The sequence below is a fragment of the Anarrhichthys ocellatus genome, unplaced genomic scaffold (genome assembly GCF_004355925.1).
Source record: "Anarrhichthys ocellatus isolate YVR2014 unplaced genomic scaffold, GSC_Weel_1.0 scaffold33, whole genome shotgun sequence".
Classification (NCBI taxonomy): domain Eukaryota; kingdom Metazoa; phylum Chordata; class Actinopteri; order Perciformes; family Anarhichadidae; genus Anarrhichthys; species Anarrhichthys ocellatus.
Window position 1 is genome coordinate 3,021,232 of NW_022280063.1, and position 24,144 is coordinate 3,045,375.

The window sequence follows — 24,144 nt, forward strand, 5'->3', positions numbered from 1 at the left end:
TGTGTGTGTGTGTGTGTGTGTGTGTGTGTGTGTGTGTGTGTGTGTGTATTTGAAACTGTATGTATGATTATATTTTCACGTATTTGTGTGACAGGGCCCCACAGTGTAAATTCAACATGATCAACAACGAAAGGTTTTCTCTTTTTACTAAGTGACTTCTGTAAAGTCAGATGACTTCTTTCACACATAAACTGTGCAGAACTTCATTTTTTGTTCCTTTTTATTTTATCTCATCTTCTCTCTTGACTCCCGGTAAAGAGCCCTACAACCAGCTAAACAGAAGGCGTCACAGTAGAAAATGCATCATTTGTTAGTGTTCCTGCTATCATGAGATTTTTTTTTTGAGAGCTTTATTCTGGTGAGAATCATGTGTCTCATGATGTAACACAGGGTCATGAGCTCCCAGCAGGCTCCATCTCATAGATGAGCGCAGAGACATTCCTCTGTAGCAGTTGAATCCCGTGTTTTGATCCAACTGCTGTCCTCAAGCTGATTGGGGCTTGTCACACGACACAAAAATATTACAGAACAGCTTTTTTTTGTTAGATATACCTACAGTTTGTAATGTATAGGTGTGTTATGTAAAAGTGACCTCTCAGAGATCCTAATTTTTTTTTTTGCCATGAATTGCAGGCTTGAGAAATGTCTTAACATAGGTTGAAAATAGTTGGCATACTTTTGGGCAAGTCTCGTGGCTCCGTGTCATTGTTCTGCAGCGCCATCTGGTGTTGTGTAAGAGCTGCAGCTTCACGCGTCAATGAGTAAACCATAAAGAATCACAAAATGTCAGCTCTGAATAGGATTCTCAACTCTGGCAGGCGGTGCGCTCTTATGGCTCTCTCTGCTGGTGATCAAGCAGGACTGCGGCATTAAAGTGAGAAAGAAAGTCAGTGACACTTTCAGCAAGTAATCAATAGGTTTCAGGGGCCTGTTCGTTAAGCTGATTACATGTAAAGATAGTCAAGTCAATTAATAAAAATAAAATTGAGATGGACTAGCAGGGCTGGGGATCGAACGCTGTTAATTAAGTGAATCAACTGGTCAGACTAAACTCCTGATCAGACAGAGTATCTATCATTAAGCCTTTTCTATTCAAACTGATGCACACATTGAAGGACCTGGGGGCAATTGTGGTAAAAAAAAAAACAGATTGATGAATTAGTTAATTTTGCCAAAGAAAAAACGAAGAACACATTTTTTTGTGCTGAATCTTCATATTCCTCCTCGTAAATCTCAGGACGCTAAATAAATATTTCCAACAGTGTTGCTAAAGGATTCATCCGATTGGTCTAACAGCCCGTTCAGCCTGAGGCAGTAATAAAACAACAAAACATGTGCCACCGATGCTGCCATTGACCAGCTGAACAGCCGAGCGCTGATAGTAATGATGTTAGTGGCAATGCCACGTGGCTGAAATCCATGAGCGCTCCACCCTCCACCTCTGCTCTCAGAACTGCTCCGCTTGTTTGTCTTAACCGCTTCACTCTGTTGCTATAATGTCCACGCCGGCACGCACTCCTCGTTTCCAGGTTAGGTCACATTCCAGGGAACGTGTTGGGGCTCACCTGAAGCTGAGCAGAAAAACAATCACACGCGCTCCTCTTTTCATTCGATAAGGGGAACGTCCTGTTTACACTCTCTAGTTACAGGATGACATGATTCTTTGTGAATCCTGCCCCTGAGCAGACACAGCTTGTGAAACGGAGGCCTGTTTTTTCCCTCCTGTCCTTCTTCTACATAGCTGAGATTTTGGGGCGAACAAGGTTTTCGAGCCAAAAAACACACAAGTTGGCAAACGCCTGATCTCACACCTGTATCCTCCTCTCAAATCTGCCACCCGCAGCTCCCCTTTCATATTTCCTCCCACTCACTGTTGTCGCTTCTGCTTTATTTGATCCCGCGTGGCCAGTTTCACCTTCTTTCCACTCCATCGCTCACTCCGTGTCACTGTACGTCGATTAACCAGTCATGGCAGTGACATGTGGAATTTTTCATTACCTCGCCCCAGGGTGAACCGCGCTGCCTGTGCCTGTGTATCCTGCTGATTTTTTTCCTCCCACACCTGCCTACTCTCTCTCTCTCTTTCTCTCTCACACACACTCTCATTCTCTCTCTGTTGTAGGCCTATTATTGTGAGCCAGCCGGTGGCGAGCTGTGATTTGTTGTTTGTTATTCAGCCAGCTGTATGGGGCAGTAGTAGTAGTAGTAGTAGCTGTCAGTGACTGATCTCCTCTCCATGGCCTGTCGTCCCCCCGGCTCTGGCTCCTACACTGTGGTTATCATCCCGCTCAGGACCGGCCTCTACAGCCTGGACGCACTTCGCTTCTACCTATGGGTGAGGAGGGAGCTTGAGTGTGTGTGTGTGTGTGTGTGTGTGTGTGTGTGTGTGTAGGAGGGTGGTAGAAGCTTGCATATGATTTATTTCTAATCAGCTGCATCTCATGGTGTCTTTGTCGTGGGTAATTATGAGTGTGATTCTCCTTAGTGATTCTTATCAACTGCCGTGCATTCTCACATTACTCACGTGTTTTGTTCCCCAGTTTTCAGCTCACTGTTTTTTGCACAATTGACAAAATTACTGTAGTAGTACCGTAGAGGCCATGTAGGTTAAAACTATACAGTTTCTGTTTAAAAAGACTTGTGATTCATTACTCAAAGTTAAGCATTTACTGCTTCTCCAGTCTGTGTAAAGTGTCACCAGTTTGGCACATTTGGCCAAGGTACATTCACATGACCTTGTTTACTCCTCTGTCATGTGGAACAAATTATTTAGTTGAATTGAGGCTTATATGCTTATACACTGTACTGTATGTGAACATGTATGGTGTCTCAAATCTGGAATTTCAATTCCGTGCTCTTTATTGAAGTCATAGTTAAAGGTGCCATTGTATTCAAAGGTATTATGTAAAAGTGTGTTTCGTGTTGTGTCTTTCTTATTTTGCAAACATGAGGGGTTCAACATATTAGAAACACCTCTGGATTTAATGCAGTCCAGCATGACACAACCAATGACCTGACCTCAATAATAGTTATACACCTCTATAATAGTGTCAGAAAAACAAAATACACGAAACATTATAGACATGATACAAGTTTGGATAGGATTGCATTAGATTGTGTCAGCGTATACCTAATGAAGTGGTCACTATGGAGTATTTAGACATATACTTGGTTGTAACATTGCTGTAATCATGAACTGTATTATTCATATAAACATAATAGGAATTAGCTTTTTTTTATACTGGACGTTTAAGCTAAATGCTTGCAGAATCTCTGTTTTCAGTCTGTTTTTCTGTCTTTGCTCCATGTCCTGAACTGTTTTGAAGGTTGCATGGCTGCAGTCATCCCAGTGACACATTCCCACATGTCAGGTCTGCCCCTCACAGCTTCCTGTTAAAGGCTCAATATAACCAGTTTTCCAATAACTGTGAATCTATTATTATAAGAGGAGTTGTCATGTAACTAACAGTCATAGATTTGAGATTATTATTGCAGACACACAGTTCTAAGATAAGATCGTATATTAAATAAAAGGGAACTATTTAGCATATCTTAAAACGCAGCTAAGATTAATCTCTCACTAGTGATACAACAATGTCATGAGTTTCTAATGTCCTTCTGACTGTGACGTCCTGTCCTCATCCAGAGGCGGATCACACCAACATATGTTATGATTCCCTGCTTGTTGTGGCACTGTCAGGCCATATCCACACTACTCCGTTTCCATTTGAAAAACGCATATGTGAATCCATTTAAAGTGCATGTAATGCAGCCGAGGGCAGACAATAGGACTAAAGGCCTCCTGCTGCTCTGCTGATGTAAACAAAGCCTTGGGGCCTCTTGAAGACAACAGTCAGCGCTGTGCCGATCACGCTGCTTCAGGTCAGCTGGCTGGGGGGGGCTTGTTAGTCAGCCCCCCTGGTGCCATCATGCAAACACATACCTGACTGGCTCTATAGTCAAAAAAAATGTTAAAGGGAATGAAGAGAGGTGACATGCAGGCCACTGGCTGAATGTGACGCTCCAACGTTTATTCATTTTGTCGGTATCCTCTCACAAAGCTGTTCCTGGATGATGAAGGACAATTTCAGTTTAGGTTACAAGACTCTGTATATACTCACATGAACATCTTCGAGCTGTGTTCTTCTCACCTCAGGTTAAGCGTCTGAAGGACCTAGAGAAGGAGAAGGACGCTCTGTGCTCCGGCCTGGAGGTTCTGGAGAAGGCCCGTCTCTGGTACCTCCAGCGGCTGGAGGAGAACAGAGCCAGGCAGGGCAGCATCAAGACCAAAACTGGGGTCGGATCCTGCCAGGGAGGCGCAGCAGAGGTGCGAGGCAGGGTTGGGTTCAGGGCCTCACAGACTTTACTGAACTGTCATTTACGGTGTCCCTCAACACCCACCTGTCTGCATCTCTACAGGCCCGGTCTTGCCTCCTCAGGTCTCGGATCCAGCGGGCGAATGGCTCTCTGGGTTCTGTGATGAGTGAGCCCAATGTCACTAGCGGGAGCAACCCTTCTTTGCATGACGCGGTGGCAGTGAGTGACCTCCGGTGGCACAACACAGTACTAACTCGGGTAGGGAGAAGAAAAAATGTCTCATGTTCAAGAAGGGGGAAGTCATTTAATTTACTATTAGCCTTAAAAGGCTTCAAACTCTTTTTAAAAAAAATCCTGTTTGGTACTCATTTATTTATTTGGGGTGATTTTCCCCTTTAATTGATCTTTACAAACAGGGGATGCTTTTTTCATGAATCTTGACTTATTCATCTGTTTGTGTTTCTATGATATGGCCATATTTTCTTCCTTTGACAGGAGGTGAGCGACAAGAATCGTCAGATATCCATGTTAGAATTGGAAAAAGACGCACTCGTGGAAAAGCTGCAGGCCCATTGATTGCCAGCACACACGTGTATTTATACACACAGAAGACACACAAGGTGTACATTTCACTTCATGTCACACAGTTGCTTACGTTACACTACTTGTAAATATGTATTTAATTAATAAATTACAGTAAAGGATGCATCATTTGCTTCTATGTGTTCTTTTCAATACAAACCAGTTTTGCTGAAGCGTTGGATAACTGACTTTATTATAGAAAAGCGCTGCTTCCATTTTCATTTTCACATACTGGTATATCTCATATGGGTGTGTGCGTTTTATGACAGTCATGATCCTGGAGGTAAAAAAGAAATGTTAAATACTGTTTTCTTTTTCATTTTCAAATGGTTGGAAAATATCTTTTTCATTTTGACTTAAATATTGCTTACATTATTTATATTGCATTTACATTTTCAAATTTGAATTAATATTTGAATGTTGTCCACTGTACAGCACGAACACTTTTCCTATTTTTTGCCCATTCGAGTATTTTGATATAATTGGATTGTTGCATTTTAATTTTTTACTCAAATAACAAATACTTTTGGATTTTTACCACAAATTGAATGTAACCAACATTATGCAAAACTTCAATCAACATGCCATCTATTGGCAATGCGGAGTATTTTTTGGAAGAAAAAAACAACTTCTACAGTGAAATACAATTTCCAGATTTTAAACTGAAGCATACAGGAGACAACCCTGCGCAATTGAGTGTCCTGCTGTTCCGTTTCCGTCTCTGAATGTGGGCTCTCTGTCTCGACATGTCGCAGCAACCTTTCCCGGTGGTCCTGCACTGATCTTACTTCAACTGATAAACTTTATCTATCTAAGTCATCGTGCATGTTTGCAGGTATTTCCTCTCCTGCCCTGCACAAATCTGCAGCCTTGAACACAGAAGACACAATTTGCAGGCCTAATATAGAAATATAATCTGTCTGTCAGTTATTGTCTACATGTTTACTCCGAGGTCCATGGTGACGCTGTGACTTTGCCTGTCTGTGTGGAGGACATGTTGTTGTTAGTCTGAGCTCTGGTGCCTGCATACTGTATGCAGTACAAGCTCATTTTGTAAAAATGTGTTGGTTTACGACAACAAGGTTTTGTTGTACATGTTGTGACAGATTTACAAAAATTATCATGTAGGAGGAAATACATTCAAAAGTCTACCGTTTTAAATCACATGCATGCATTAGCAACAACCTTTCCGGTAAGCTATAGCAATGCCTACAATGAATCAGGGATGGAAACTGATTAGAATCAGCCTGTGTGTATCAGGGGAGAAAACATCCATTATGGCGGATGCTTTCATTTTAATAGCTTAATGTTCTCTATCTTCAGAGTGCCACTGAACCATCAAGCCCAGGGTACCAGCACTTGGCTAATTATTGGGTCTTATTCACGTATTGCACAGCCAAACACCTTTTGTTATGGGTAGGTCACGCCTTTGTGGCTGTCAATGCCATTCTTCCATACCAGCACAGTTCACTTGAACTGCGCTCTGCTGGTCTCTCCAGACCCCTTTTACTTGTATAGAACAGTGTGTTTACCCCCCCCTCCAATTTGTGGTTTTGGTATTTCTGAAAATCAGAAATTGTGAGCTGTTTCCGTGCAGGTCAGCGGAGGTGGGAAGTATAAACACACAAATAGGTCTCCCTGATAAGTGCATTCCTTAAGCTATTAGGGGAGATAACTTCCTGAGAACCCTGAGATTGTTTTGAGGTGTCATTTATGTGCTTTAAGGGCCAGTTAAGCCTGTGTTACTGTAATTCAATGTTCACTTGGCCCAAACTAAAACATGACACAAGAGTATCAGTTTCAGACAGAATAAGCCTTGCTCATCATTTATGACATTTATGTCATAGCAGGAAATCACAGCTGTGATTAATAGCTGCATTACAGTTAAGTGTACTAATTAATGTTATTATTACCAAATGTTTAGAAAAATTCAAAGTGGATGGACCTACACTGAATTAATCTTTTTATACGACCTAAAGATATGAAGTGCTCAACTTCCAAATGTCAACTTCAAATGTCCCACAAAATAGTCATAATATTTTTTTACTATTCCCTCATCGGTTTATAACAAATGGTGAAGATTTTGATTGCTGAATTTTTCATTTTTAGTAATTAAGTGTTTTCAAACTCACACTCGGTAATAAAACATGCAACATAACAGACACCACCACTATATCACAGTATTAGATGCAACACAATTATATCATTCATTGTGATTTTGCGTCTTATAACCATCTTAACATAACTGCTTTCTCTGATGGGTGTTTGTCCTATGGCTCCTTACATGTAAACAAACGATGTTTATGTTCAATACAGACTTTGGAATAAAATCAGACAGTGGAAATTGTGTCAATTAGGCATGTTTTACTTTCTTAACAATTGAATTAATGTACAGCATATCACAGGGAGCGAGAGAGTTAGAGCTAGTAAACTATTCCCCCACTGTCGTTGAGGCCAGTTTTGGATTCTCCATCACTGTTGCAATCTGTCCTCTGCGGAAGCGGCGCACGGTTACGCGCGTCTCCAAGTGGCATCTCCATCCCGGACGCGTTTAAGTCCAGCAGGCTCTGCAGGTGTTTGATGTAATCGATAGCCGCCCGGAGGGTCTCCACTTTGCTGAGCCGTTTGTCCTCAAACTCCTGCGGGAGATGCTCTCTGAGCTGCGCGTAACCTTCGTTTACGCAGCGCACTCGATGTCGCTCCCTTTCGTTCCTTTTCCGGATAAATGCAGGCTCAAAGGAATAATCACACACACCGAGCGGGACGTGAAAGGGGAAGTATGATAATCGTCTGTAGGGTGACCTCTGGCCGTGCACAGGGTCGAAGTATGCAGCGTCTAGGTGGATGGGCAGTCCAAGTCGAAGCGCATCCTTGTAGTGTGCTCCGCTGCTGTCCATGGAGAAGCCGTGGAGAGCCAGTGGAGGGACATATGGGATATGCTCCGTTAACTCCTTACTGTGATAAGACATTTCCCTGAGAATAAAAAAGGAGACAATCTTAGATTAAACAGCTGCAAAATATATGCAATTAATTGTGTACCAACGATGCAACTTACCCATACAGTCTCCTCACAGTCATCTCGATTTTTCAGAAAGTAAATACCGCCACTAGCTTGTATGATTAAATCTTTTTTTGCGATCGTTTATAAGTGAACTTCTTGATTGAGATCAGTCTGTGTTTGACAACTTGTTTGTTGGGGTTTTGAGGGTGTAGGTATATGGTGGGTGTGATCCGGGGCGGAGATGCAGCCATGACTTTCTCATCAAGATAAAACTGTTGACACAACGTGTTCTTCCTTCTGTTGACACTGTGAAGCAACGCTAATCATGAAGGTGTAAGTCAAACTATACGGGCTTGAAATAACTGACTTTTTGATTGTAAATATTTATAAAATAGCCTATATATCAATAAAACATATGGTAGGCAAAATGCAACAGATTGTCATGTTGCATTTTAATCCCAGTTCACTATCAGTTTATCTAAGATGCATACAATCATGTGATTTGAAAGAATGATGGAATTATGATTCAGAGGAGAATGAACAGAAATCACATATGGAAACGATGAATTGCTGAGTGTTCTTTTAACTATTTGACTATGAGTATTTTGTGTGTAAGCTCAGAGGCAGTTGCATCACATTGTTTTACAGTTCACATTATGGGATTTGGGTATAATCTGATATTATCTGCGATAGCCTTTGATGGATATTTTATATTTACTGAAACGTTATTGCGGCAGAATGATATCGCAATTGTTTTATTTACTGAAGAAATTACTCAAATGTTTAATACATACGATGTGTAATCACTTTTATCGAAATGAATATATTTGTATGTCTTTCATTCAATAGCGTCACAGTCAGTCAGACAATAAATTCTGTAAAAAGTGTAGGCAGTCTTTTAAAACAGTCCAAAACAGCGCAAGACAACATGACTCAAAACAGAAAAAGAAGACTTTTATTTTTTATTTAGGCCATATATGACTTCCCGGCCCCCTGATGCTCCGCCTCTTTTTTTGTGAATGTGGAGATTGGAGGACAGAAGAACTGACCTGTGATCAGCCAAATACTCTATTCCTACAGCGCATGCGCACAATGTGCAGTTAAACTGTCATGGCCCCGTTCAGGGAGGCATTGTGCTGGTATGTTGTTTTCAAGGCACCTTCCTTTCTACATAGTCAGTATTTTTGTAATGAAGCGTCACGCTCTGTCGTGACAGATATTCCGTTACTTCTATCAAGCTGAAACACAGCAGTTAATTCTCTGTTTTGACGACGTATTTAGATGCAAGTTAGCCAGGCTAACGTTAACTGCTGTTTAAGCTATTTAAATAACATTTCTATAATATTCGTGATTGGCATGTCGTTTTAAGTTGAGTTGTAATCACACCAGGTGTTTTTATTCTACAGGGAGAGACATATGAAAGCCCAATTCAACAGTACATGGTTACGGACGGGCATCGGTTGTTGAATTCAGGTAACGTGAAGCTAACGTAGCTCACACTGCATCGCCTGTGTGTCTTTGTATGAGTGTGTCATACAGGCGATACACGCTACAGATAAGGGCTCAATCGTAACGGAGCCTAAATCCATGTCTCAGTATTTCTAACTGTGTCTAAATAACAGCCGGAAACTTAAGCGGTCAGCTCATTATTTGGATGTCTGGGTTTAACTCCAGGATGAACGACATGAACCTGAGTCCTGTGGGCATGGACCAGCTCAGTGTGCCCTCAGTGAGTGCCAGCCACCTGGGTCTGCCCACCTCCCCGACACACAACCCCATTCCCACTGCAGGTATGAAAGACACTACCGGCCAGGCCTGTTTGCTCCAGCTGGCCACAATACAGTAGATCTAACACACTAGACCAACTGTTGAGAAATCAAGCATCACTGAATTTAATCTCGGTTTATTATTTCCTCTTGACTCTTTGTTATGGTTCAGGCATGTCAGTGGCCATCCCCAGCCTGGGTCCCTCCCTGGGCTCCCTTCCCTCTGCCCTCTCGCTGATGCTCCCCATGGGTCCGCTGAGTGACAGAGGAGTGATGTGCGGCCTGCCAGAGAGGAACTACTCTTTGCCACCGCCTCCATACCCCCACCTGGAGAGCAGCTACTTCCGACACATACTGCCAGGTGGGTTCTCATTTTGTGTGAGGTATACAACTCATCTGTCTGTGTTGAAATTCTCAAAGCAGTCAGCCAGATTCTTGGGGTGCGGATGATTGTTTGAATGAGTTTTATCCCGGATGCTCTAATTTGAAGGGTAGCCATCCTCCGGTTGCTATTTTACTGAACATATTTAAGTTAATGAATAAATCATGCATGCTGCTCAGTACATTCAGTTTGGATTTTTTGTTTCAGCGCTGATCATGCTCCCTCTTTCTTCCCTGCTGTAGGTATCCTGTCCTATCTGGCAGACCGTCCACCCCCTCAATACATCCACCCTAGCAGCCTTAACATGGATGGGACCCTGTCGGTGGCCAGCAACAATCCCTCAGGTCTTGATCCCTACAGTGGCCCTGGAGGCCCACTGGAGCAGGGCCTGGTGCCCATGGACTCCAGAGTGAGCGGCCAGGGAGACCTCCACCAGACTGGTGCTCATGAGCTGGACTCTACAGGTTTGGCCATGGAGTCACGTGTTAGCAGCCCCATGTCCCCTGACCGGATGGGAGAGGAACTGGCCACCATGGACGGAGTCGGGGTGGTGGTGTCTGACACCCAGCAGCAGCTCGGAGGGGGAAGGCAGCCTCAGCCGCATGAGGGATTGACTGGGGTGGACTCATCTGGTGGGGTGATGCCCCTCCATGGACCCCCTGTTCTGGAACTACCGGTGGTGATGGAGCAGGATCACATGGGGGGCCGAGTGGGGAACACGGTGGGAGGAGGAGCAGGAGGACTCGGGGAGCAGCTCCACTCAAATGGGGAGTTGAACTCGGGCGTTGTCAGTGTGGTGCTTACTGGCTCCATGGCCGGCCAGGGCCAACTGGAGCCATCCCTCCATGGGCACTCTGGGATGGGACTGGACGCAGTGAATGTGTCCCCCATCACTGCAGAGGTGTCGCTGGGGCCAGAAAACAACCTGGTGCTGGTTAACTCCACCCTGCAGCTAGAGGATTCTACCTCCAACAAGGAGAACATGGTCACTGCCTACACCATCTGTGAGTGTGTATTTGTAATAGTTTCTTCAGAGGTTAAAAAACTGGATCAATGGATTAAAAAAAAAGAAAACGGTACGAGGAATCATATACAGCTAGGAGGAAATATGTAATTTAAATAAGTAATTGTAAAAATCATAGTCATTGAAGTGAAATGAGTACTGTGTATGTTAAGTAAGCACTTGACTTTGTAATAAGTATATTAGTGACTCTCACCTGAAGCAACTGTAGTGCTTTTATTGTCTTCCAGGGTGCACACTGTGTGAGCGCTCGTATACCTCAGACTGCCCAGAGCACGGCCCAGTCACCTTCATCCCTGACACGCCTATCCAAAGCCGGGCTCGCCTCTCTCTGCCGCGTCGACTGTGCCTGCGCATCTCAGTAGCTGACGAACCGCTTGGTAAGAGGATAAACCCGCTAACAATTCCTAGCTGGAATTCTAAAACGCATAAAATCTTGCATTTTATGTAGAACCTCATTAACAATGTGCTCAGTTTTGTATCTGCCAGTTCAAGTGCAAAGTAAAAGCACTATTAGAATTTATTATTTATATACTTCTTTTTTTTTTAAAGGCTGTACATAGGTCGACAAATAAACATTTAGCAGACCATCAATTAGATTACTGACAAACTGTCTTTGCCCCGCCCCCACCCACCTCAGGAGTTTTTGCACGGGATGTCATTCCTCCAAGGACCTGCTTTGGACCAATGGTGGGCCAGCACTGTAGCAATGTGGACCTCTCTGATTGGCCAGAAAAGGACGCTCCACAAATATGGAAGGTCAGTGCAGTGATTTTAGTTGGACCGTGGGTTGTCGCAGTCAGTCCAAAACCATTATAAGTAGATTAACCCAGTTATTTATTTCAGATGTACCACAACAATGTGCTGGAATTCTACATTGTGACAACAGATGAGAACGAGTGCAACTGGATGATGTTTGTCCACAAAGCCAGGTATGACACAGAGCTGGAGTAGGATAAAGATGTGCACTTCAGTTTTCTCCTCCCAAATTGTCAGTGCTTGTGATCAGCATTGTCGCTTTTGCCATGTTTCAGTCTAGCCGACGGGTTAATAAACTGACCAGTTTGCTGTGTTTATGTGTGTGTGTGTATGTGTGTGTTTAGAACCCGTGAGGAACCGAACCTGGTGGCGTACCCTGCCAACGGTAAACTGTTCTTCTGTACAACCACAGAGATCCACCCGGACCAGCAGCTGCTCTTCTATTACAGCAGAGACTACTGTAGGCTGATGGGTGAGACAACAGATGACTAAACATGTATACTCTTGATTTTAAAGAAGCCACACCGATCCACTTGTTATCCTTTGATTGATGTTGACCATTCCACCATCTTTCACGTCTTTACAGGTGTTCCGCAGGTCCCCGAGGGCCAGATCTGCCATTGTGGCAAAGAGTGCTCCTCTTTCTCTGAGCTCAAGTCTCATCTTGATAGCCATAACAGCAACCACAGCCATAACCAACCTCCACACAGCCACAGCCCGTCGCAGCAGGACCACTCTCAGCAACAACCACAGCAGCAGCAAGAGCAACAACCACAGCAACAGCAACACACTCACCGGGAAGAGAAGCTGACCAATGGGACCTCGAGCTCCTCCTCTTCCCCATGGCCCTGCCACACCCACGCTGCAGGACAAACAAACAGTGAAAACAACAGCATCAGGGCCAGCAGTAATAGAAACTCTAATAATGTTACCTCCAGAGCGAAAGGTCAGGGTCATGTACGGGAGAGGAAATTCAAATGCAGCATGTGTTCCCGGGCTTTTCTCACATCCACAAAGCTCAACGTGCACTTCATGGGGCACGTGGGGATGAAACCTCACAAGTGTGAATACTGCAGTAAGGCCTTCAGCGATCCCAGCAACCTCAGGATGCACCTCAAGATTCACACAGGTGTGTACAGGGATAATTGAAGTGGAATCAGGTTTGATTTTTGGCAACATCTGTCTTCTCAGCTGTCATACTATATACTGTGTTGTCCCAAAAGACCAATTATGAAAAGTCACTTATATAAATTTATGATTGCACTCAACTCAACTATGTATTAGTTTTTTTCTAGGAAAGACGTGTCTGACGAGAGAGTGAATGCACTTCAAAAGAAAATAACAAATTAACAGCTAATTCCCAGCACCCTTTAACACTTTTGAGTAGATCGATACAGGAAAGTGGAAAAGTGCTTTAAAACATTTGAAACCTCTGAAACTCTTTTTTTTTTTTTTTTTTCCTCCGACAGGTCAGAAGAACTACAGATGCACAGTTTGCGAGAAGTTGTTTACCCAGAAATCCCATGTGGCATCGCATATGCTCATCCACACCGGTGCCGAGAAGCTCAAGTGTGACCTCTGTGACCGAGCATTCATCAGGAAACATGACCTGACACAACACATGTTCTCCCACACACAGTATGTAACTTATTTATTGCATTCTAGATAAAGCTGTAGAATTAAGCAGTTATTATATGAGTTGGCAGGCCTAAAGATTGTGGTCTGTTTTTGCAGTGATTGTAGTCTGTTTGTTTTTCTTTCTGTACTCTGGTCTTTTTTTGCCAAAGAGATCTTGATATCATTGAGATTACCTAATAAAATAACGGTTATATAACGCGTGCATTGTCTTTATGCTGTTTCCCTTTTCCACCACAGTGAGCGCCGCATAGAGTGCCCAAAGTGCAACAAACAATTCCTCAAGACCAACCACCTGAAGAAGCACATGAACTCTCACGAGGGCCGAAGAGACTTTGTCTGTGAGAAATGCCACAAAGCTTTCCTCACCAAATACCACCTCACCCGTCACCTCAAGATATGCAAAGGGCCCAAGGCGGAAAGAGCGTCTCGCAAGGAGCAGGAATTAGATGAGGAAGAGGATGAAGATGAGGAAGAGGAGGAGGAGGAAGAGGAGGAGGAGGAGGAGGAGGAGGATGGTCGGGGAAGAGGGGGAGAGAGACTTGTAGACTCAGCCAGCAATGAAGACTGTGGTTTAGATGTTGGAGGATATGACTCTGAAAAGTCCCTGTCACCCCCTCATTGACAACACTGTGCCTTTTTGAGATGTCTTGTTTATTTATATGCTTTACTACACTAATCATGTTTATCTCTAGTTTTTTGCCAATTATCAGTTACTTTGTCAAATTTCATTTGCAACATCTTACGTTTCATCCATTCCATTATCATGTCGATGTCATTAGCTACCCAAAGCTCTTGATCATCGGTGAGTGTGGGAAGGTAGATGGACCGGTAAACGGAGAGCTTTCACTACAACGGTCCGGTGCAACGCCCGTATCACTGCTGATTCCGCACCGAACCGCCTGTCCATCTCACGCTCCGTTTTAACCTCACTTGTGATAAGAACTAAAGTCCAGCCCCGATGCGTGGAGGTCAGCCCAACTATATCTAGTTGATACCGTTCCACCTCCAGCTCCGGTTCCTTCCACGCCAGAGTGGTCATGTTCCACGCCTGCGATGCCAGGGGTCGGCACGCCTAGGTCTCCGCCTTTGCCTGCTGTCCGGATCACAATGCACCTGACCGTAATGCCTATCCCTGCGTTTATTGGAGTACATAGGCAATACTTTTTAATAGACACATTTTACATACATTTTTAAATCAATACATGTTTAGTCTCACCCAAGCATATTGGTGCTGGTGAAATAATCTTTGTCATATAAGAAAACTCATAAAGATCTGACTGTATTTTTTACAAAACTCTTTTTATTTAACTTGGGCCTGTGTAATAGTGGTTGATGGGATCCATTAAGCTAACTTTCATTCATTGTAATTCATTCTATTTCTTTTTTGTCTCACTCAATAACATGGAATGAATGGTTGATATGTTTGTAGTTGCACAACAATATCAATTACAATTGCTGATGCCATATTCTTGCATAGTCTGGATATGTAATTGCTAAATGGCCTTGGCCATTCTTTATTTATTAAAACCAGGATTTTTTATATTGTGAATGGAAGTGAGCCTCTTTAAAACAGGAACCTGGGCATTGTTGTGATATTCCTCATTGTGTGAATGTTGACCTAATGTTATAATTATATTATTTATGTTGTAGCTCCATCCTATGTGTTGCAAAATGTTTTATTAAATGAACATTTACAGCTGTTTCATGTTGACTTATGTACATGATAGAGTTGTAAGCATGCATTATCACATAGATGACTACATCATTTTCTTGCGTCTATATTGGTATTTAACCTTGGTGATCATGGACTGCAGGTCATCGATCAACACATGCTCATTCAGAGCAAATCCATATGGACGAAATAGAGGTAGCGCCCCCACCTGGCCGTCTCACTTCGATGTACTTCGTGAAAAAAAGCAGACCATGATCATTAAAGAAATGGAGAAAAAATGGTTTGCTCTCAAGTAACGTTACAGCACTATTGGAGGAAAAATTAGCTAAATTTCAAAGACAGTACTTTCTATGCACAACTGTCGGTATTATTATGAGACAACTCGAAAGGAAATAATGTCTCTGATTTTTATTCTCTGCCGTGGGTATATTTAATTTAGCTTTCTTCTTTATATTTTTTATTAATTAAGTAATTTTAAAAACGTTGCGGCAATGCTGAGTTTGCACTACTAAGCGAGCTACTCATGCGGCCGGAAGCGCGAGAGCCAACTTCCGGTTAAATTACAAAATATGCGGCGCCGCAGTTGTCATTCACTGTAGCGTGGTATGAATTATTTTCTACACGTTGTATTTGTATTTTGGTTGTATCACTTTGGGTATACAATTCTGTATTTTTGGTTGTTGAAATTTACACTGAAACCACACTTCCCCCGCAATTTTTGTATTGTTTATATGTGAGCTAGCTAACTTTAGCTTATCGTTTAGCTAGCAGGTCGGCTAACTGCTCTACTTGTATCCGTGAGTCGTGTAGAGTTGTCATGTCACAGAATGATTAGATGTCTGTCTAAATGATAGTGATTTGCTCTGTAACACGCTACGTGTTAGTAGTAACTTTTTTGGGATTTGCTTTTTAATCTGTTGAACGTAGCTCACTGCATGCTCGCTTTGTCTTTGTTTTTCTCTGCTCCTTGTCTCAGCCTGAACAGAACAGATTAAATGATGTTGACCCCATCGAAGGACGGGATGCCTAGTATGATAGACAGGGCGCTGAGGATGAGGAGGGAGGAACAGGCTCGTCAGGTGGTCCTGGCCTGGGCTGTTCTCAACGTGTCTCTAGCTGGCATGCTTTACACTGAAATGTAAGTTGATCGAAGTTCAATAATGTGATGTCTCGCAACCATTGCACTGATGCAGCGTCCCACCATCTCCCATCTCTTCCACTGCACGGTGAATTTATACGTGTGTCTTTTTCACCTTCTTTTTTTGGTAGGTCAGGGAAATTGCTGAGTCATTACTACAACATCACGTACTGGCCTATCTGGTACATCGGTGAGGTCCCACTACTCTCTCATTTACTAAAGGGCTTTCTGTTGTAGCTAAAAAGTTATAAAATGTTGTTATGTTACACTTTGCTTGGCATTTTTGTAAGCCACTGTATGCTGAGTTTGTCCTTCTCCGCTCTCCTTGTTTATAGAACTGGTGCTAGCCTCTCTATTTAGCCTCAATGCCCTTTTTGACTTCTGGAAATATTTCAAATACACAATGGCCCCCTCCACCATCGCTGTATCCCCGGAGCAGCATCACCTACTGGGTCTGAGAAACACAAGTAAGGCTCTGGTTTTGTTGCCTGCAGAATTTGTATTTTTCACTCCTTTTGTTAAATCTCTTATTAGATTTATGTTAACACACCTTGGTTATTAGTTTTTGAGTGTGGGACAAGTATGATGCTTATTGTCTGTCCCGTTGCAGGTATTCATGTCTCTCCGCCACAAAAGCCAGAAAAAAAAGAGACCCCAGCCCCGGCCCAGTCGTCTCCACTGCAGGGCCAAAGCGTGCTGAGTTTCAGTCCCTCACGGTCGGCCACCACCAGCCCTAAGTTCTCCCCCAGCTGTGTACCCGGGTACAGCCCTCCTCTCGGAAGCCCATCCACCCCAAACAGTGCAGGGGGGCCCTTTTCCCCTTCAGTGGCCTTCGGAAAGGCATGTCCATTACATCACTTATCTGTCCTAGCCTGGAGATATGTAGTGCATCAATGTAATTGATGAATTTCTCACTCTTCACATTGAGAGCATTACTTTCTTCCTTTTTCCTCAGGTGTTGAACTACAGTTCTTCCCCTGGCTCTCCCTACCCCAGCAGCATTGGACCAGCAGAAGGCTCCAGCTTGAGAGCTCGATATCGCACATCCCCCTCAGTGTTTAACTCCCCTGGAAGCAAGGAGGACTACATGCAGGATCTGAAAAGCCTGGAGAGGTTCCTCCGCACGGAGGAGGAGAGGACTCACCGCAGTCAGTTAGGTACAGTATGCAAGTGCCTTAGAAAGTCCATTCTTAACATAAACAGAGCAGGACACTCTAGAGCCACTAAGTGAGACAGACAGACAGACAGCTTTGGCCAGTTAATTCTTCAGATGATTAGTAATTATTATCTCAGTCTTAGTAAATGTGGAAAAACATGGTGATGTATGTGATCATGGAATGATCTGATGCTCACTATATAGGGAGTCCAGAGTCAGTGTCTCCGAGCCACAGCCCAACATTTTGGAACTACAACCGCTCGGTGGGAGATTACGCCCAGAGCCTGAGGAAGTTCCTGTACCAGCCGGCCTGCCGCTCTCTGGCCCCGTCTGCCCACAAGGATGAGACGGACCTGGGCTCCAAACAGGCTGCAGAGGAGGTCTGTAAACTACCATTGTTTTTGTACCCTAAAAATAAATAAAATAATTATGATTTTCAAATTGAGACACACCAGTCTGTCAGTGTGTAATGTATGATTGCCATGAAATTATGTACTTTTCTCTTCCTGTTATGTAGGTGTGGGCCAGAATCACCACCAGTCGTCCTGTAGTGGACCGCATTGATAGCTGGACGGCCAAGCTTAGAAATGTGAGTGTTCAAACATATTGGCAGAATTACATAATGTAAAAAAAAAAAGTTTTAAATGAATTTCATGTGTGATTTTTGTTACAAACCTTCCATCTACACTTAATTTGAGTAAGAAAATAAATCTATTTTGTCTTTTTTAGTGGATCAGTGACACCATCTTGGTCCCTCTGGTCAAGGAAACTGACTCTGTCAACAGCCAACTCAGGAGGATGGGCTGCCCTGAGCTCCAGATAGGAGGTAAACCGTCTGCAGTTTTGGAAATTGTATAACATACATTTTCATTTTAATGAAAAAAACCTGTTCTGTAATATGTAAATTGCTTAAGTCGTTATTGTGATTTCGATGTATTCTTCTATTGGTTTTTGAGTCTAGCTTATTTTCACTCTGTCGTCCACCAGAGGCCAGCATAAGCAGCCTGAAACAGGCAGCGGTGATGAAAGCCTCATTCATCCCCACTATAAACTCTATTGTTCAGTATCTGGACATCACTCCCAACCAGGAGTATCTAGCGGATCGCGTTAAGGGTAGGTTCAGCAATAATGCGATTAAGGAAGACATTTTGAATTTGTCATACGTGTATGTTTTTCATGTGCTTCCTGTATTCTGTCCTGTCAGAGCTGGCCCACAGCGGCTGCATGAGCTCCTTCCGCTGGAATGGTGGTGGTGATCTGAAGAACAGGAAGTGGGACACGGACCTCCCCACTGACTGTGCAGTGAGTCGACACACATAAACACACCACGCTTGCGGTACAGCCAGATATTTTCTTGAGTAATCGATTAATAATTTGGTCCTTAACATGTCAGCAAATTGTGAAACACACATCACAAGTTTGATGATGGTCGATATTCGACATCGTCATCAAAAGGGTTTTCATTGTTCTCGTCCACAAACTTTTAGGGATTAGACGGATCGTATTACTAATGTCAGTAAGAGAGCAGGCTGCACAGGCTGGGACTAGTTAGTGTGACAACTTCAGTGGTGTATAAAATACCCAAAAGCCATACTTGAGTAAAAGTAAAGATACCTTACTGGAAAATTACTCCAGTAAAAGTCACCTAATAGAATACTACTTGAGTAAAAGTCTTAAAGTATTTGATATTTATTGTACTTAAGTATCAAAAGTAATTTTCTGATATTAAATGTACTTAAGTATTGAAAGTAAAAGTACAAGTAAATGCTGTTAATAAAAAAGCAAAGGGTCAGAATTATGAGAATTATGAAGTTGATTCTTTTAAGTGCTGTGGCCACCATGACCAAGGACATGGAGCTGTGTTGAAAATAATTGGGTTGGCTGTGAGCCATCCAGGAGCAACAATGTTCAACATAATATATTGTACATAAGTATACTTTTGCATCTGCTATGAACTTATCATCATAATTCTCCAAAAAGCAATATGACGCTATGAAGGAGTTGTAACAGTGCGTTGATAAGTATGCTCATTCCGACTAGAGGATGTAGAGGGCAAATGCATAATATTATGTTCAGCAAAAAATATCCACTTGATGCATCAGGTCAGTGTTGTGAGAAAGGACACCTGCCTTGTAAACTCCTATGGGCCTGATCTGAACACAATAGGCAAAGGTTTTGCTCAAGCTGAATCTGCAATTGGGCGACTGCTACCATCATAACTCCATCTGATCATCCACAAAATGACTCAAATATCAAAACATGATCAATACTAAAGCAGCACCGAAAGTAACAACCCAGTCATTACTTGAACCTGAAAAATATCCTGTTCATCTTCAAAAGACAATTCTAATAGAATGTAGCTTCTTTACATTCTATTAGAATGTAAAGAAGCTACATTCTATTAGAATGTAAAGAAGCTACATTGTATTAGAATTGTCTTTTGAAGTTATTCCTTTTTTAAATGTTTTACACGAGTCACTAATCACTTTAGTGATTATTGCTGATTTAACTTAGACATGAGATTGATCTTCTCATGTCACTCTCTTTATAAAATGATATAAATTCATCCCCGTTTTATTGATATCTTACGAAAGTTACTCCTCACTTTTCGTGCGTTTTTCCTGCAAAAGTCCAGCAACATGAGTCAGTTTTCGCTTGTTACATGCATACTGTCTTTTCAAAATAAACTTCCATCTTCACAGGAAACAACTAAGGTTTAGGCGATGAAACTACTTAGTTAGGTTTAGGAAAAGATCGTGGTTTGCGTTAAAATATCTACGGAAGTGGCGTTGCTTAAGTACGGAAGTCACGTCACAAATAAATCAACATTGGCTTCTCGTTTCACGCACGGCACAAACTGCGGCCTCCTGGAGGAAACGCCAGTGTTTGTTTGACCCATCCACCTCTCCTCATCCCACCCGTCCTGTGTGTGTTGTTGCTTGCTACCTATAGCATATAGCATCACTGGGAATCAAAACACCGCGGCTTTGAGAGCGCTTGTTTGCAATTGCGCATTAACGTGATTAACCAGTGATTTAACTTGCAAGCTAGGACCACTGATTCACCAAACCTGCTTGCTTGCAGTCTCTGTTCCACCACAGTCCCCGACGCTGGTCTCATGATTCATTTTGTTTCTAAAGATAGATTTGATTTTGTAGCGAGTAACGAAGGTTTCAGGGGAAATGTATCGGAGTAAAAGTATCAATTTTCTTTGCAAAATGTAGTGAAGTAAAAGTCAACAGAAATATAAATAGTAAAGTAAAGTACAGATATCCAAAAAAAAACGACTTAAGTATAGTAACGAAGTATTTCTACTTCGTTTACTATACACCACTGGACAACTTGTTTGACTTTTCAAATACATGCAAATGTGTCAGTTTACAGACTGCTTAACAGTAAGTGCAGGAAATTTGTCGCAGCCTTTTTTGAATATTTTGCCTGTAGGATCTATGTTGCAGACGTGATGCACTAGCACTCTGGGGGGCGCTTTCCTCAATGGGGGATCACCGGCCAAATACCTCTGCGTAATACTGTGTTTGTCCCTCTAGATCCTCATGCACATGTTTTGTACATACTTGGACTCCAGACTGCCTCCACACCCAAAGTACCCAGATGGGAAGACTTTCACTTCTCAGCACTTCAGCCACATTCCAGACAAACCTGGTGAGTGGACACACACACACACACACACAAACTGGTAAACAGGAAGGACAAAAATGAAATGCTTGTGATTTTCACTGTATTCTTCTCAGTCTGGAAACACAGCATCTAGTTTCTATCGTTACTTCTTCGTGCTGGTTCAACTCTTGTGTCTCTTTTTGTGTTAACTCTCATAGATGCTACAAAGGAGAGCCTCTTCTGCATCCACCAAAGCAGCATAACTCCCCCTGACTACCAGCTCATCTACCAGGGACATATCTACAGTTTACCCAAGGTGACGGCAACATTTTTAAAATAATGACGTCTATTTTCAGGATCTTACAAAACAGCTTGTGCTCTTATTTTGCCCTTACCGGCTTTAAATCGAATCCCTGAGGTAGCGCTGTAAATCAAACATATGATCAGATCAACTTTACTGACTCCCTTAAAGATTGAACTTGCCAAATAATTTAAAAATGCAATGTGATAAATACAAAGCACATAAAAATAAAAGAGGGAGCAATGTTGCACTCTATTCTAACAATGAGACATGATATTTTAAATCATTACATCTGAACACACAAGGCATTTGAGAAATGAATCTGGTTATCAGCATTCAGCAGTTTCCTAACATGAACCCATCTTGATTTCTGTTACAGGGCAGGAACAACCTGTTCCACACAATCCTAATGTTCCTCTATGTCATTAAGACTAAGGAGTCAGGGATGCTGGGGTGAGTACTTCTGCTATTAATGTCCTGTAAAAGACCGGCTAGCTTGTATTGTATATGTAATTTTAGAGTATAATGAAATACTGATTCATTTTCAACACAAAGGTCATACAACAAAGCACAGATTGCATTTTGGTTTGAAATGATCAGTTTGACTTTGCTTGTAGGATAATTATTTTTTTTTTTCATTTTTTCTACAGGAGAGTAAATCTTGGCCTCTCTGGTGTGAACATCTTGTGGATATTCGAGAACTGATGATGATGATGATGATGATGATGATGATGATCATCATCATTTACCAAGCAACAAAAAGCTGCGAGTGGATTTTTTTTCTACACTGGTCGGAATACCACCTCATTTTAAGGACGGCTCTTTCTGGGGCAGATCAGAAGTGGCACCTCCCTTTGAAAGACAACAAATGCATATTTTTGGAAATTTTCTCAATTTTAGTGTACACATGGGTAACATTCTGTATTGTCATTTTAAGGACATATTTACGTTGCACCACAGGTGATACACTGCAGAGCTGTATTTTTTAACATTTGTTTGGTTTTCTGATTTTTGTATCTGAGAATGTACCAGCTTGGCAGCCTTGTAAATAATATACCTCAGATTTATCTAGTGAATTGTAAATGGCTCTGAGCCATTTAGCATGAATGCAAACGGTGTGTGCGGACTTGACTTTTGTTTTTTCAGCTTCAGTAGCCTGGTATGCCGTTTTTCTTCTTCCCTGTAGTTGAATGATGGTCTTCTGTTGTAGGGATGCTCCTGACATGCTTGAAGTCACATACAAAAATTGGACTTGTGAAAGCAATACACAAAATATTGAAGTATTCTGTTTTAGTAAAGCTTCCCTGGTACTAGGCTACAATGCAACACGTAACTATGTACAGTGTTAATTATTTTGATACGTGATGGAAAACAAATGAAAAGCCTTTGAATCACCAAAGTCTCTTTCTGAGAATGTAACGTCTTTTACAAAAGCCATTTATCCTGACATCTTGTGTCAGCCATTTGTTAAATTTCAAACCTTCCATATGTTTGCTCGTTTTCAATAATGCCATTTTACATTTGTCACAAGACTTTGAAATAAAATTGAGATTTTGAAAAGAAACTGGTAAGAGCATGTTCTTTCCCTCTGCCTAATGGTATTTTTTGACTATTGTAGGCATCCACTTGGTGGCAATGTAGTTCATTTTTTTTAGATTTGACCAACTGATCCCTTTTTCCTCTTGACATACTGCATGATATCTACCTCTAGATCATTGTAATGTGATTCAGTATCTTGTGCAGCAAAGTCAAGTTGAAGACTTGAGGCTGGAAAACAATGCTGACTGGCAAATTTCAACATTATTAAGTAGTTTTGTGTCAGCATCTGCTTAGGACAAACTGTTTTGCTGGAAAATGCCTTCATAATGTAATATGAGTGATTATGTGCACCCTGGTGTTATTAATTCTCACATGTGAAACTGAGAGAGACTGCCTAGTAACAGAAAACAATTTAGAAACTTTATTCCTGATTGCCCTGCAGCATTATCAAGCATAAGTCGCGTTTGTTTTGTAGTTTAGTGTCGTACTTTTTTTTTATTACAAACGTCATTTCCCACAATGCACTTCGCAGGGTAGCTTTCCCTGCTGGGAATAGTAGTCACTTTATCGATTATAACTTCTTGTCCGCTAAATAAAATGCATGTGTCAATGTTTTTTCCCCACGTTGACTAAGGTTTTGTAAAATATCAGATGTGTGCCTATCATTGATATTGGAGTTGGCTCAAGGTACTGAACTGAGACGAACTACAAGGACCACAATGCATTTGGACACAGTCGCTCCTCCGCTCACATCCGCTCGGCTCGCTATTTGTGTTGGGGGAAAAAGGGACTTTGTGAAACTGCAGCGATGTCAGTCCAGGTTGTGGCAGCAAAAATGGCAGAGGTCGAACTCAAAGACGTCCCCACCGGCAAAGACCTACCGGCGGGCTCCCCGGTGACACCGACCTCGGAGGGCAAGACCCTCGGCAGAAACGACCCGCACGAGGCCGTTGTCTCTGCTGCGGAGCCCTCCGCGAAAGCCGGAGAAGGCAGCCTGGGTTTGCTCACCCCGAACCCCGCGAAGATGCCGCAGGCATCGGCTATGAAGCGGACGGACCCGCAGCAGAACGGAGGAGAGGCTTTCGTCAACCGGGACGGTACCGTGGCCGAGGCTCCGCGGATGAAAAAGGCGAGTGAGAGAACACGTTCACCCTCACATTAGCTGCTATATCCTCGGTGTTATCGGACCACCACCGAGCACCTCGCCGCTACGAAAGCTCGCATTGTGTGCCGATGCTAACAAGCTAGCTGGTC

At 42.6% G+C, this 24,144-nt stretch overlaps 5 protein-coding genes across 9 annotated transcripts in view; 4 read left to right on the forward strand and 1 right to left on the reverse strand.

Annotated features, from left to right (window-relative positions):
* Positions 1-2,099: 2,099 nt before the first annotated feature.
* LOC116393315 (suppressor APC domain-containing protein 1) lies at positions 2,100-4,950 on the forward strand. 2 transcript variants are annotated; one of them, XM_031865505.1, is made up of 4 exons: positions 2,100-2,335; positions 4,157-4,327; positions 4,420-4,575; positions 4,813-4,950. In XM_031865505.1, the coding sequence occupies exons 1-4, from the start codon at positions 2,237-2,239 to the stop codon at positions 4,891-4,893; spliced, it is 507 nt and encodes a 168-aa protein (XP_031721365.1). In that variant the 5' UTR covers positions 2,100-2,236; the 3' UTR covers positions 4,894-4,950. The 2 variants fall into 2 exon arrangements, with proteins under 2 accessions (XP_031721365.1, XP_031721364.1); XM_031865504.1 differs by having other exon boundaries at positions 4,420-4,894.
* Positions 4,951-7,322: 2,372 nt separating this feature from the next.
* Positions 7,323-7,977, reverse strand: LOC116393355 (achaete-scute homolog 4-like). Its single transcript, XM_031865607.1, has 2 exons — positions 7,955-7,977; positions 7,323-7,872 (listed from the first exon to the last, which is right to left on the reverse strand). The coding sequence occupies exons 1-2, from the start codon at positions 7,975-7,977 to the stop codon at positions 7,323-7,325; spliced, it is 573 nt and encodes a 190-aa protein (XP_031721467.1).
* A 1,007-nt stretch (positions 7,978-8,984) lies between these two features.
* Positions 8,985-15,486, forward strand: prdm4 (PR domain containing 4). Of its 3 annotated transcripts, XM_031865566.1 has the most exons (12): positions 8,985-9,039; positions 9,307-9,373; positions 9,575-9,690; positions 9,839-10,027; positions 10,291-11,052; positions 11,300-11,449; positions 11,710-11,828; positions 11,916-12,001; positions 12,173-12,300; positions 12,415-12,957; positions 13,298-13,466; positions 13,704-15,486. In XM_031865566.1, exons 3-12 carry the CDS (start codon positions 9,576-9,578, stop codon positions 14,086-14,088), a joined length of 2,646 nt encoding a protein of 881 aa, XP_031721426.1. In that variant the 5' UTR covers positions 8,985-9,039; positions 9,307-9,373; position 9,575; the 3' UTR covers positions 14,089-15,486. The 3 variants fall into 3 exon arrangements, with proteins under 3 accessions (XP_031721426.1, XP_031721425.1, XP_031721427.1); XM_031865565.1 differs by having other exon boundaries at positions 9,307-9,690; XM_031865567.1 differs by having other exon boundaries at positions 9,021-9,690.
* A 194-nt stretch (positions 15,487-15,680) lies between these two features.
* Positions 15,681-22,977, forward strand: tmem209 (transmembrane protein 209). Of its 2 annotated transcripts, XM_031865792.1 has the most exons (15): positions 15,681-15,741; positions 16,115-16,276; positions 16,408-16,466; positions 16,612-16,743; positions 16,887-17,116; positions 17,232-17,433; positions 17,637-17,812; positions 17,950-18,021; positions 18,162-18,258; positions 18,420-18,545; positions 18,637-18,734; positions 20,981-21,095; positions 21,269-21,366; positions 21,731-21,804; positions 22,002-22,977. In XM_031865792.1, the coding sequence occupies exons 2-15, from the start codon at positions 16,134-16,136 to the stop codon at positions 22,054-22,056; spliced, it is 1,677 nt and encodes a 558-aa protein (XP_031721652.1). In that variant the 5' UTR covers positions 15,681-15,741; positions 16,115-16,133; the 3' UTR covers positions 22,057-22,977. The 2 variants fall into 2 exon arrangements, with proteins under 2 accessions (XP_031721652.1, XP_031721654.1); XM_031865794.1 differs by lacking the exon at positions 15,681-15,741 and having other exon boundaries at positions 15,763-16,276.
* A 656-nt stretch (positions 22,978-23,633) lies between these two features.
* Positions 23,634-24,144, forward strand: part of ahcyl2b (adenosylhomocysteinase like 2b) — a 32,294-nt gene continuing 31,783 nt past the window's right edge. The window contains exon 1 of the mRNA XM_031865558.1: positions 23,634-24,019. Coding sequence (XP_031721418.1) covers positions 23,699-24,019 — 321 coding nt within the window. The 5' untranslated portion in view covers positions 23,634-23,698. The remainder of the gene's footprint in view (positions 24,020-24,144) is intronic.

Bases quoted from the DNA above. Each gene is read 5' to 3' on its own strand.
- LOC116393315 (XM_031865504.1), top strand. From the start codon at position 2,237: ATGGCCTGTCGTCCCCCCGGCTCTGGCTCCTACACTGTGGTTATCATC. The intron at 2,336-4,156 runs GTGAGGAGGGAG...TTCTCACCTCAG, and splicing joins CACTTCGCTTCTACCTATGG to GTTAAGCGTCTGAAGGACCT. The intron at 4,328-4,419 runs GTGCGAGGCAGG...GCATCTCTACAG, and splicing joins GCCAGGGAGGCGCAGCAGAG to GCCCGGTCTTGCCTCCTCAG.
- tmem209 (XM_031865792.1), top strand. From the start codon at position 16,134: ATGATGTTGACCCCATCGAAGGACGGGATGCCTAGTATGATAGACAGG. The intron at 21,096-21,268 runs GTGAGTGGACAC...TAACTCTCATAG, and splicing joins CCACATTCCAGACAAACCTG to ATGCTACAAAGGAGAGCCTC. The intron at 21,367-21,730 runs GTGACGGCAACA...TTTCTGTTACAG, and splicing joins ATATCTACAGTTTACCCAAG to GGCAGGAACAACCTGTTCCA.
- prdm4 (XM_031865565.1), top strand. From the start codon at position 9,555: ATGTCTGGGTTTAACTCCAGGATGAACGACATGAACCTGAGTCCTGTG. The intron at 10,028-10,290 runs GTGGGTTCTCAT...TCCCTGCTGTAG, and splicing joins CTTCCGACACATACTGCCAG to GTATCCTGTCCTATCTGGCA. The intron at 12,002-12,172 runs GTATGACACAGA...GTGTGTGTTTAG, and splicing joins ATGTTTGTCCACAAAGCCAG to AACCCGTGAGGAACCGAACC.
- LOC116393355 (XM_031865607.1), bottom strand. From the start codon at position 7,977: ATGACTGTGAGGAGACTGTATGG. The intron at 7,873-7,954 runs GTAAGTTGCATC...TTTTATTCTCAG, and splicing joins ACTGTGAGGAGACTGTATGG to GGAAATGTCTTATCACAGTA.